The 13796-nt window shown below is 43.3% G+C and overlaps 1 protein-coding gene across 1 annotated transcript in view; it reads left to right on the plus strand.

Annotated features, from left to right (window-relative positions):
• The first annotated feature begins 564 nt into the window (after positions 1-564).
• LOC135904720 (uncharacterized) overlaps positions 565-13796 on the plus strand; it is a 39310-nt gene continuing 26078 nt past the window's right edge. Inside the window, exons 1-6 of the mRNA XM_065435647.2 lie at positions 565-574; positions 3543-3632; positions 4367-4396; positions 9843-9943; positions 11624-11721; positions 13586-13736. Coding sequence (XP_065291719.2) covers positions 4395-4396; positions 9843-9943; positions 11624-11721; positions 13586-13736 — 352 coding nt within the window. The 5' untranslated portion in view covers positions 565-574; positions 3543-3632; positions 4367-4394. The remainder of the gene's footprint in view (positions 575-3542; positions 3633-4366; positions 4397-9842; positions 9944-11623; positions 11722-13585; positions 13737-13796) is intronic.

The raw sequence follows: 13796 nt of genomic DNA on the forward strand, positions 1-13796 counted from the left end.
TGTCATCATAGTGATCATCACCATCATTATCGTTTATACTGCTAGAAAACGACATCTCGCAGCAATCTGGAATTACCCTTGCCATGCACCAGCTGACAACATCTTCTGTCTGCAAATTTCCTCATTTCTTCACACCACCTAATCCTCTGATGCACTCGATTGCGCTTTCCTTCCATTGGAACCCATTCTGTAGCTGCAACAGACCACCGGTTATCTTCTCTACGCACTACTTGCTGCAACGGTGTACTCAATAACAAAGGAAGGAACCGAGCTACATTTGCTCCTCAGTATAGTTCCAAATGTTTTGCAAAATTTTCAGCAGACCTTACATTCTTCGCTTTAATAATTTTATCTGCACTCTTCTATTTAACGGCCGCCTTCATTTTCGATACTCGGTAGTGGGTAAGCGCTATGGTTTGGGGCTCAAGCACCTCTCGTGCTTCACGAGACGCGTGCAAATTCCAAAATAAAAAGGCCACCACCGGATTCCTTTCAGTGTCCGCGACGGTTGACCCCCATCGAGTTCGACAGAGACCTTTGCCCGTCTGATTCATCAAGAAACCCGAGAACATGGGTAAGCATGCAAACGCGTTCACGCGTTCCTCGCTCTTGTGTAGCATTTTTTCCGTCCAATGTCGGGTAGAAATGCGTACACGATTCTAGGATGGACAATGGTTCGCCGTCTTGGACTACAGCGGCATCAATTGGTCTCGTGTCGTGCACTAACGACTTTAATTGGTGACTTAGGACTTTAAAAAAAAGAAACGAATTTTTCCCGATGTAACATCACCCAGCACATATATTAGAGGAGCTACACGATTCCCTCGCCTATTGTTTTCTATGCTTAACCAAATGAAGATCTTTACATAAGGAGCACAAATTGTTAGACACTGGCAATAAGGCTGATTGTGTATTTGCTCAAAATTAGTAAAATCTCCTCTTTTGACAACATAAAGGCTGGAAGAGGGGGTCCCGAAGTGCTCAATTGCATTGGCTATCTAAAAAGAAGTAAATTAGGAAAACTACGTTTATTACATTTTTAATCTCAAACCGCATTCAGAAGTTATCAGTCTGCTTGCACAATTAGCAATATTGAGCGCAGTCCGATGTATATTTCGCCATACTAAACAACAATGTGGGCCGATGAAGCGTAAAACTATTGCAATCTGCTTTTATCCCAAATCAGCCCTTAGACCTCCGTGATACGTCAGAATGATTCGAGTCGAGCCCATATGTGCGAGCGCCACTTCCATATGGGGAGAGCGCATAAAATTGTCGCCTATCACAGAGGGCTAATGGCCGGTTTGGGATAAAAACAGATTCGAATAGTTTTGCGTTAAAGAGGCTATGGTCAAGTCAAGGACGAACTCTGCAGAATGACATTGAATTGGGAGGCCCTGGCACGACGTTTTATTGTGTATGTGCTGGAAATATTTAAAATTTCAAAATTTTAAAAGTGTGGTAAAAGAACTTGGAAATGCTCAAATCGATTGAATATCTAGGAACAAGAAATTATTTTAGATAACTGCATTATTTACGTGCATTGTTACGAAACGTGCTCGTTACCTAGAGACTATGAATGTGCGTACTCAATTACCAAGCATAAGGTCAGCCCGATATAGGTGAAGATGTGTCGCTGTCTGTCAGACTCCTGTAGAAATACCATTCGGGTGGGCATTGCTCGTGGCCACGTCTGCCCGCTAGTAGTGTGTGGACGTGCGTGTATGACCTACGAGTCTTCACGTTGTCTGTTTATTCCTTCGTTCCAGTGCGCCCATACTTAGCTTGTCTGTCTTCTTCAGCATTGAGCAGAAGCAGCGAGTCTTTTAATAATTTCTCCGATTTTCTTCGCCGAGTGCAACTCGTGTTATATCTTGGCATCATCCGTTGGTCACAGACTATACAGATTTATTGCGATTAGCATCCTTTGGGAAATCCGCTCATTCTTCTACATACGTACGTACCTGACCGCTTTCATGCCAGGTTGGGTCACTGGGTCTGAATGGGTAGAGTGTCCAGCTGCTGTGCTGAGAAAAATTGAACTGGTCTGCAAACCAACCGGTCGACCAGCTTTGGTAACTGGGTATGCTCCGCTCTTCAACGACTCACAATGACGCCAACTTCGGTCACTGGATATGTGTCGCTGGGTAGGTAGTTGCTCTTCAATGAACACTTTGACGGCAGCCTGGGTTATGCGTAAGTGCCACCGGGTATGTGATACTCTTCAATGAACCTCTTCGAGGATGTACTTAAGCATTCTTATGCTTAGGCTTTTATAGTGCCGGGCCCTAAATCTTAGCTGCATATTGATCTCAAGATTATTGTTCATAATAGTTACGCGTCCAGCTTTAACTGTGTCTGACCCATTCTGTAGATGTGCCGGATGCAAGCTATAGAATTCGGTTGTGATGTCGCAGTAGATGATGTATTTTGTCTTGAGAAATTACTATAAGTGATTAGGCACGTTTGAAAAACTCACACAAGCCTGAAAAATGTGCATACGGAACATTCTTTCTTTTCCGCAGCATAATTTTCCTGTTTCCTAATAGTTCTTCAGAACATTATGCTTTCTTAATTGGAACATCTCACGATGGGGTGCACTATTTTACCATTTTACAACAGTCAGCCCGCTTCATTAGTGGAGTACCTGTCTAAATCACTAACAGCCAAACGTACGCCATCTTTAGATTGCCGCGCGTATACAGCGGTTCACCGTTGGAAATAATTTCAGCGATGGCGTTGCAGCATATTCTAGATCGCTCGAGGGCCTAACAGTGCCAACACACACACACACACACAAACACAAACACACACACACGCACACGCACACGCACACGCACACACACACACACGCAGAAACACACACACACAGTTGCGTTAAAGTCATTTTGGCAAGCGTCCCCACAGGTTATCGGGTATTGACCCAATTTGGTTGCGTCGTAAGTTTATCGGTAAGCTGGAGAAAGGCAGCTATGTATTTTAATGATCGCCGCATTGGTCCAAAGAACATGGACTAGCGGAAACCAGTTTCTGGTCGCTTCAGATCTATCAAATAGAAAAGATATGGTGCCATCGACTTTCTACCGTGCAGACCCCATATCCGTTTCCAGCGGCACTGAGCCTTCTCAAGAGTGAAGCCCGAGTGGGAGAGAGAGAGAGAGAGATTGCGCAAGCCAAGCGTTCAGCTGCTCCCAGATGAATCTGAGTACCCAAGTGGTCGAGATTCTATCGGACCTCGCTAGCGCTCCCAGATCGAGAGTGAGAGCGCCCACCGAGCGGCTTCCAGTTGGAGCACGGCGCTTTGGATGAACCGGACGAAATGTGTATATTCGAGTGCTCGATTTTGACCTGCCGAATGTAAGCAGCACAGCAAAAGTGCTCTGGAGCTCTGGAAACAGACCACTGCTCCATCTTTGCTTTGTACGCACTCGCGCTAACAACGTCTTTGCCTTCACTAAACTGTTTCTTTTTTGAGGAACCATGATGCTGTTCACTGAAGCAGCTGGTACCATTTGTAGTAACGCTATTCTTCGTACTCACAGCCTATTACCCAGAACAAGCGTACCCGGAAGCGTCGGCGTATCCGGAGTACTCTGCATTCCAGGAGTTTTCGGAGGTCGACGACCAGTACGGTAAGCGAGAAGTTAGGCGTTCGGAGGATCAGGCGCCGTATTAACAAAGCTCTTCATTGGGGAGCGCTTTCTGCCGCTGGCCTACTGCCTTTACCAGTAATATGTCTAGCCATCAGGATTCGGTGGAATTTTGTCTTACGAACATTATGAACGTAAGAACTTTTCCTGCGAGTACGGGCACGCAGCCTGTATTCACAGAATTCCGCGAGTCAACCAACCCCTTGGCGGCCCGTTGAGAGAACTTTCCTACACGCTTGATCTGTGCAACCAGCTAGCTTTTATATGAAACTGACTCGAACCAACTCTACTGGGTTCATCTAAACGTAACCAGGATGTTACAGACTTTTGTTCCGCTTCCATTTCGCCATCAGTGGTCCTTCAGCTGGCAAAGATTTTGTTTAGTGAACATTTCTTCGCGCAGTTCGATAATGTCGACAACTGACTTCAAAGTGCTCAATTGCATTACAGGCCTGAGTAGCTTCGTTATTTACGCGAATGTTCGTTATTTACGCATAATACTCCCTCTCTAAACGTTCACTATAATGATTGTCGATCGGTAAAAGTAACGTCACTATAATTTATTATCGTTGTGTCACTTTAATGGCTGTAATATTAGTATTTAGGTGCGGAAAGAAAAAAAAAGGGCCTCCTCTATTAGGCGCAAAGATGTATCTTACCGTTGTGCGTTTTTTACTCATCCTGCGCTTCTTCTTCTTCTTTTCTTTTTACATCAGGTGCTCCACAACTTTCGGAGTATCCCACATGTAAGGAATTAGTCTATAAATGATTGTGCAACACATTTCCGAATATTCGCTCTACATTGGGGGAAAGATACACTCACTCGATCACACGAAGAAATAAAGAAGGGCAAGGAGAAAAAAGAAAAAAAAGAGAAAACAGCCAAATTCAACAATTCCTTCGGCTCTGCACTCATTTCTGTGATAGCAGCATTGTCCCATGAAAAAAAAAGCAACACCTTATTCGTTTGTTAGTTTTTAATTGTCTGCTTCTTTGTCATAAAATAACGTCCACCGAATGTGCAACTAGAACAGATCCCAGTGGTTAGTGTGGTTTCTTAGTGCATACTATGTAAACCTATAGTTTAGGGCAACAATAAAAACCTAATATTTATTATAATATTTGAAAGGTAATCAAAATTTCTGACAATACAGAAAGGGTAGTGTGGAATAGATAATTTCTGACCTGTTCTTCTTTGTGACGCACGCATTAAGCTTCCTTTATAAGACAGTAATCCGGGTCGTTAAAAAATAGTACGTACTAGACGGACTTCGACATTCCGAGATGCCCTCGTCTACGGAGGCTATATTTATTTCAGTACAATACAAAGCCTCGTAAGAACGTTTTCTTGCACTTGTTTGGACAAATGCTTAAACCAACCTCGTTTATTTCTTTTTTTTTCTTTTTTTTGCCAAGGATGATTGGAGATTTGACAATTGAAACATTAATATCTGCTGAATGTGAGCTGCCGTACTCAATGAGATCACCTACACAGAGTGCCCCTGCCAACATTAGCCAAGCGGTTGAAAAAAAAGCAAAGGTTTAGAAAGGATGATGCAAAATAAGGTTATCACTTTTATATAAGTATTTTGGGACCTCCCTCTGTACTACCTTTCCTTTGTAATTATAGTAACGTCTAAGAATAATACGTTTAATTGACTGATTGATTGAAAACCTAGTGTGTTTGGTTTCCAGACGTTTGATGATAGAACCACCAGTCTTAAGACGTACCTTGCACCATGTTACCTCAATATTTTTTTTTTGTTTTGCATAGCTTGGATAACAGTAGCTTAGACTACGTATATATTTGGTCGGAATATTATTAACACTGTTTCTTTATTTCTGTTCCTTTTATGCAAAACAGCCAAAATTTTTTGTTTGCGTTGTGGAGTACATGCCACATGCTTGCCGTTACTGTGACATGATACTTCAGTTGACCTCCAAATTTGCAGTATAGCATTTTTTTCCATTCGTTTTTTTTTTGTGCATGACTGTGAAGGCCGCAAGCGAGAAGGCAGTTAATTTCTTAAAGGCTTCGTGCTTCTTAGGCACAATGAGTCATTTTGAATGTCCGGACTGAAACATTGAGATATAATCCGAGGCCGGGACTTCTACAGCGGACGTCAGGAGCGGAGTGAGGCAGCGCCACTTGCAAGATTTAAGTGAATTCATTTTCTCTGCACATTTGCAGTGCTATCACATAGGCACTTGGCACCTCAGAACACTGTGGGCTGTTGTGTAAATTAGGCGGGATTACCGTTGTGACGTCTTGGTTAGCATTAACGTTGCCCATGCTTTCTACGATGTTTTTCAAACAGCTCTTCTCGGCGCATTATTTATTGTGCGAATGTGCCAAGTTCGAGACTTCTCATCGTCATTGTCACGTAGACCTTATTGTGCCGCAGAAAGCTGGTTTCACGAATATCGCAAGGAATAAGTGCTCGCGAACATGCCAACATCTCGTTAAGAAGAATCGATGAGTGAGGCGATGGGCAGTGTAGCAAAAGCTACACTGGCCATGATCGTCGCAAGTGTAGTGCGACAGTGTAGACCCTAGCTAAACCGGCACTAGTAACTAGCAAAACACAACTAGGTCGTAACAGTGACCACCTCGGACACTTGCCGCACACCCAGGGAAAAGAAAAACTACACAAAGCAGGCCAAAGGCAAAAAAAAGACACAAAGAAGATAAATTAAACATTTAACATTCAAGTGAGCTTGGGATCTTTCAAGTTTCATTTCAAGGGTTTTTCAGATGAAATATTTTTACAGCAACAATGACAACCAGTTAGAGGCCTCTGGGTATAATATAAGGACGATCTTGAAGAAGCAAGCTCCATTATGCCTCGGCGATTATCTATATGCCAGTGAAGACGCGTTCAAAATATTTGTATCCTGACACTTCCTGTGCTCTGAAGGTTCCTTTTGTGCCAATAAGGCGTTCTCGCGGTCGCAAACGCAATAACAATGTGAGATAACCTGACACAGGTAAACTTAAACAAGTTAATGTTCATATTTACCGAATGGCGTTTGTTCATTTAGTGCTCTTTGGAGGCGTCATGCAGCAGCTTTATCCTCATAGATTATTCATGTAAGCCCTGAAATTATTTCGTAAACCGTCCTGAATCCAAAGATCAGGGAAGTAAGCATCATAGCAATTGTTTTCATTCTGTGTGTGAAATCTCGTAAAGGCACTAATCAATTTTACCTTTTTTCTTTCTTTCAAGCCAAACCTGAGTAAGTTCACTGCCACAATCGTATACGCAATAATATTGTTAGGCTCGTTATAGCAAAAAGATTGCGAGTGGGAATCCGTGTTTATGACTGCTTGAGAGAATTTGTAAAAGCAGCTTAAGAAAAACAGAAGCCACTCTATTTTTCCGCAACATGCTTTTAGAGGGTAGATGAATAGTAGAAAAATTTCCAAATATCGCGATTTTAACTGAAATTGGCCAAAGTACACTTATTCTTTAATTAAAAAACAGTCGTTTCTCTTTAGTTTCACCTTTTTTTCCTTTCTATGATCACCCGCACACTCCGCGGGGTTTCGTGAGATGATCAGCCACAAGAACAATCTGACAACATCTCTGATGACGTGACCATCAAATCGCTCTCGGCTTCTGAACACCGCGTTTCGAGCACCTAATATAGAAGCAAAACAAAAATAAATGTGGCATATATTGATTCATAGATTTCACCTCCTCGTCTTCAAAAAGGTAACTGAACGTTATGGCCTTTCCTCAAATTTTTGAATAATCTGCCTTCAGCTCATTGTAAATGGGAGCGCAGGACTTTGACGCGGAATACGCAAGAAATAAAATGCAAATTCATTTTCAGTTACAGTAATTGAAGAAGCAGCTACTAAATGCTTCTACATTTTGTAGCTGGAAGCAATTGCTGGCTCCCCCCCCCCCCTAGTGACGTGTGTATATGCGCGCTTCATTTTCACTCTATTTCGTTATAGCTTCCAGGACATGACGTGTAATGAGAAAGTGGTTACCGGTAGACAAGTGTGACACTAAGTGCCCGTGACACTTATCTCACTCTCTTGGTCGGTGTTCACTCGGTGCTACATGAATCAACGGGCCCGGTATTGAAGAAAAAAATCTCCAAAACTGGCGGTCACCAGTAACAGTCGGACTCATACTTGAAAAAAAAAAGAAAAGAATTTATTTGTCTCATATTTCGTTAGACCTTGAGCAAGGTGGTAATAAATTTGTAGATTGCTGAGCACTTTTGCTGAGTTATTTCTGTGAGGTTCCGTACCGCGGAACTAAAGCGCACCAACACAAGCCGACTCACGCACTTCCTTTTCCGCATTCGTGAGGGCAGTTGACATTGAACAGCGAAAGCAACAACAGCAAAAACAGAGTGAAGAAAAATACAGAAACACAGCGGGCTTGTGGGACCTTGCAGAATGGCAGCTCAACTTTGAGCGATGCTCTTTCTTTAGAGCAGCTGCATTTAAATTTACAGTTGCCTCAAATGAAACCGCATACGTTCGGACGCCGACCGCATATGGCTCGCCAATTTGGATTCTCGGGCGCATATATAACACACTTTCGAGCGATTTCTCAAGGAACTTGTTTGATGAGGCGATATCTTATCCACACTTATTTGCCATCGTAAACATGTTTCCCATTGCGTTCCCACTTTGATGGTTAAATTTGACTTCGATGACATTTATGTTTGTCTCATGATAGCGAATAAAATTGTGTGCTGCTTGTAAGGTACACCTATAACGCGCCAGATAGCTTGCATTCGTAGTTGATTTTGAAAGGCTGCGATAATCGAAAACTCTGCCTATGCAACACCCATCACCTGTCCCATATGTTTACACCAAAAGTAAACACGGTGCTTCGTTTATATATATATATATATATATATATATATATATATATATATATATATATATATATATATATATATATATATATATATATATATATAGTGTTTACTTTAGTTTTAGTTTTATTTAGTTTCAGGTTTATATTTGAGATGCTGAGTGCCAATCCCCTCTACCACGTGGCAAAAGGAAAGCAAATAAACAAAACCAAAGCACGATTCAGCAATTATTTACCGCGCTTCAATTTAAGCCCTATAAATGTTACTTTGCGAACACATTACACAACAGGTGCTCCTCATTTGCATCAAATGCAAACTCGGTGGACGTGACGCACAGGTATCTCGGGACATAGGGAAACTTATCTGATAACGCCAGTCTGGTGGTTTCAAACACTCGCTTAAGTAATAATTTGCAAAAACTGTGAATGACTGACACTCTCGACACTGGACACGTCTCCCGCATAAGATTCTCCCCATTTAAAAAAAAAGTTAAAAATTGTGGCACGATAAATTCTTTGAGAACACTGGGCAAACTTCATGCGGGGTTCCTAATAAGTGCTCCTGCATAAGTAATATTGTGCAAATAGTGTTGTTACCATTTACAATCCAAAGCCCCAATACATGTAACCCTGATATCCTCACCCCCTGACCCCGTTCTACGCAAATATGCAATTGCTACTTCCTTTGGTCCTCTAAGAACAGCGGGGAAACTGTCCAAACGTTTCATATAACACACCCAAAGAGGCAGAAATCCAAGGTTTATAAGTTTTTTCTCCCCTAATTATTGACCCCAATTCCTTGAAATTTGCCTTGCCATTGCCTTTATCATATTGCTATTATTGATGTTACGTATTGCTTATGTTGCGCTTTGTTATTGGTTCGTGTATGGGAAACGGAAAGCGTGTGGTTGATGTGCGGCCTTGGCTCCTTTGGTAAAAAATTATTTCAAAAAGTGCTCGAAAGCGTTATACGCTACTCAAGTGGCAAGCGAGTAAGTCGTATGCGGCAAAGTTTAAAAGTGTTATTTTTAAACAAAGACAACTAAACTTTCTCAAGCAGTAGCTCCGAAGAAACTGCTCCGATGGAAAGTGCGCTGCCTTAGGTCTAATAACTTTGCTGTCTTTCTCTTTTTTTTGCATTTGAAGTTTCACAACCGCGCGTACCTTGAAATTCTTACATTGAAAGGTGCAAATTATCATCCTCCAGACTTTAGCGTAAAGTTGCAATCGCTGCACGAAACTCTCTGGTTCACAACCCACCTTACGGTTTTCCGCAGAACACATTCGCCAGTCGATACTTTGTTTCGCATACCTCAGTGTGCAGCGACATCTCCCTTTCCACTCCTAGGGAAGAAGGCACGGGCATGAGGTACGTGCTCGGCGTGTGCGGCGTGATCATATTATTCGCACTCGCCACGGTTGCCGTGGTGTTCCTGTTGGCCTACCAGGGTGAGAGAAAGTATCCATGGTTCTAACTGATTTTGTGACAGCGCCAATAAAAACAGACTGTTGGAAATACATCATTCTAATGTACACACGCGTACAGAGCATTACGCCGTATAGGCAGTGCTAGAAACGTACACCTTTACTGAGAAGCTCCATTAGCCTATTAGCCTTCCATGATGTTTATTTCATTTCCTCACCCTCGATCGCTCACTACCTCTCAAAATTCACGGATCTTTGAAAACACAATGAAGTGAATATCTCTCGATAGCCCTTTATTATGTAATTTCTTGAGCCCAACTGCCACAAACCTGTGAACTGTTTGCAAAGGCCAGTTTCCGTGCCTAATTGTACGTTTGAAATTCGAGTGAATGGGTCTTGTAACGCTCGCAAAACAGACGCATTTTCTATACCAAAGCAAGAGAGAAATTGCAACGCCGCTCGCTGTTATCACTCGCCGGAAGTGACGCAATGGCCCGGAATGCGTGGCTACTCTGCATTTAGTTGGTCGCCGCCCATGGATGCCAGTGGCAACATACTGGATGCCGCGCAATAATAATAGAAAGAAAAACGGAGGTGATGTGCCGGGATGTGCGTCATATTAAGTGCATCATATTCAGTACTACAGTGAGATGGGCATATTAGGAAAAATAGACATAGGCGGTCTCTGTGGCTTTACCAAAATTGATTCAGTAGTATACACTACTCGCTTATAACCAATTTATGTAAACTACAAATTTATTGCATTTGTTCTTTAAGTGCGCCGTGACGCCATATTTTTACCAAAGAAACTCTCCATCGTGCCGCGTTCATCGTACAGAAAATGAAAACACTAGGCAAGATGAGTGAAATTCGGCGATATGCGGTCCCGAAATTTGAGACAAAATAATTTTGGCATTTTTGCTTCAATTCATGAAGGAAAAGCGTTTTCGTAAAAATGAAAGCAAACGAGACAGCGCATTTTTACGGAAGTATGAGCGCACGGTTATCTGAAAACTAGTTTTACAACTTCTAAATCCTTTCCGAATGTATGTGTGCCGAGAACTAGTTGACTTGCAGTATACACTTGTGCCTATGGCAATCTTGTGCCTTAGAATAATTAGTGAAATCAGTGATTAGTGATGTTTTGTTAATATGTCTAACAAATTGTTTTATTTTTCGTGCTAGCGATGCTTGCCTCACTGAGTAATTTAGGTTAATGAGTAGATCTGTGCTATATTTATAAGCTGATTTCTTTCAAAAATTCCGCAACCACTATAATGAAACACCAGGCATATGTGCATTTCGATTCCTAAAATTAGTCGTAAACAGACCAGGCGTTATGCGCCCATGTGTGTTTTGTGGCCGCCGTTTCGTGCTAGCAAGTTTGCTCTTAAAACGCCAAGTTGAACGGCAACGTGTCTTGAACATTGCTCAGTGAGACAAAAAACATGCTATAGTTGAGAAATATACGATAACACTCGCCGAACATGGGGTTTGCACTCAATCGAGCAGAGAGAGAGAAACAGAAAAGAAACTTTCCGGCACGTAATTAGTTCTTGGCGCGCAACCGTCATTGTTCACCTACGCCACGAACGTAAACAACGCCCAACAGTCAATACTTAACCAAGCACCTCGCAAAGATGCGGATAAGGTAACACATCGTCACGGCTGTTTTCTTTTTTTTTGTTTTTTTTTTTTCGCTAGGCTCCGAGGTGGATGACGCAGGCGGCAGCAACCGATCTGGCGGTGGTGACGCCCCGCCTCCCATGGAAGTCCCCGCCGTCGAACAGATAACTACCACTGTGAGTCATGGTGTCTACCACGAATCATACGGGACAGAACCCCGTGCTGCTGCAAGACAGCTCGCTTTAATTGTGACGCTTTCTCTGCTAACCTTAGCGGACTTTGTCGATCTCGATGGTTGCCGCTGCTACCGCTCACTGGCCGAATGTCTCGCACGTGGGACAGCGTTCATATAACAAATTCACTTAGCGTCAAGCGTGGTCGCGTGGGTCACGTGAGTGGCGTAATCCGGTTACCCGTGACATGCGACGCAGTCACATGTCATCACTGTGCTGCAAGACGCGATGCTGAAGGTGGAACAGTATTATGCATTGTATTTAGGCGTATTTAAACGCCATAATTTAGATTTAGATATTCGAATTCAGAGCTTTGAAAACTATTACGTACTGCTCTTCACTCATTTTGTCTGGAAAAGCTTTCAGCTTCCCTTTAGAGTTATCGCTTAACGCAAGACGCGCCTGCATGCACCAGAACATCGGAACATTCACGAATGTTACTGCCGTATCTACCTGCTACCCAGGTTGTCACCGACCCTTGTGTATTCTTGAGCAACGTCAGGGGTCTTGTACATTCCAGAACACACGCCTGCACCAGGAAGTATGCTGAAAGCCTCGCCGGGTCACATTATAAATAGACGACGCGCCTGACCCGAAAATCAGAGTTCGATGATCGATGCATGGGCCCGACTGTAACTAGGAAATTTGTGCGCACAAGTTCGCCCAATGAAGAGTCGCCACTGTGCCAGGGTCTGATTCTTCACCATCACGCCAACGAGAGAATATGTTGAAAAATAAAATTCAAATGAAAAAAAAAATCATTTATCCACACACACGCGCCCTCGCGACGTCACAAGTGTTTAAAGCACTTTTTGGAGTAACTTATTCGTTTTTTTTGTTCACTTTACATTCGTTTGAACTCAGAGTTCCGATTTTGCAATCGCGTACATAAGTTGTTCATTTTTACTGTTCGAGAGGGATACACGAGAGGGGTATACTGCAGGGAACTTTTCTTTTAAGAAGAATAATTACCATGTTTCCAAGGAGAAACTTGGAACTGCGACGCAGGTTGTGCTGCTGGCTGTTCTTGTGCAGTTGCAGTTCTTGTGCCAACTGCAACTGGTTGGAGCGCGTCCGTACGGGCCACATTTTCGTAGAACCAAATGCAAAAACGCTCGTTCACTTGTAGGTGCACGTTAAGGAACCTCAGGAGGTAAAACTTAATCCGGGAGTTACGGACAACCGCGTACCTCGTAGTGAGATAGTGATTCTGGCGCGAAAATTTGATGTATGTATGCATTTTTTTTTTCTTTACCAGGCACGCCACGTCACCCTGTGACGGCAAAAAAAAGGCAGTTGTAAAGGTCTCTTTAACAGCTTCGCTGTAGAAACTAGTTTCTCACAACTCCACATGTGTGCCCAAAAAAGTACCTGGCAGCGTACATTCTATTCGCCACCAGTGCCCTCACAGAGGAGTCCTGGACGGAGGCCGACTGCTCTTCAGCCCTTTCACACCCAAATTACGGAAAAAAGCACAACATTTCCCAACTCTCTTTTGTGTAGTCCCAGCTTTTTTATGTTATTTGGGTTCTCAAAATATGTTACTTGACTGACTTCCGTACAGAACTGACACAAAGATTAAAACAAGAAATGAAAGCTGCTCTCCAGGGCCGCTTTCCGTCAATGCCGACCGTAATTCGTCTTGGCAGTGGGAGCCGCACATCTGGCTAAACGATTGACTCGTGATTGGCGATACTGGTGCAACCTCCCATGGCGAATACAGTTCGATATCGGGGGGTTCCGGGGTTAATCGACTTAGCGGCAATAAGAAGCCCTTTTCTTTCTCTCTCTCTCTCTCCATTTCCAGCTTGTCCAGACTGCTCCCCTGCCCGGTACCACGCGCGCACGCACATCGCCATCGCCATCCACACCTAGACCGACGACGAGTAGGAGTACGGCGTCGAAGGCGTCGAAGGCGTTGACGGCGTCGACGACTCCCAGTACGAAGCCCGGCCCGAGTGAGTCGTTGAATCGAAAGCGCGGCTCTCTTCCACGCAGCGTCTGCGCAAAGCCACCGC

This window comes from Dermacentor albipictus, chromosome 7 (assembly GCF_038994185.2).
Source record: "Dermacentor albipictus isolate Rhodes 1998 colony chromosome 7, USDA_Dalb.pri_finalv2, whole genome shotgun sequence".
Taxonomy (NCBI): Eukaryota; Metazoa; Arthropoda; class Arachnida; order Ixodida; family Ixodidae; genus Dermacentor; species Dermacentor albipictus.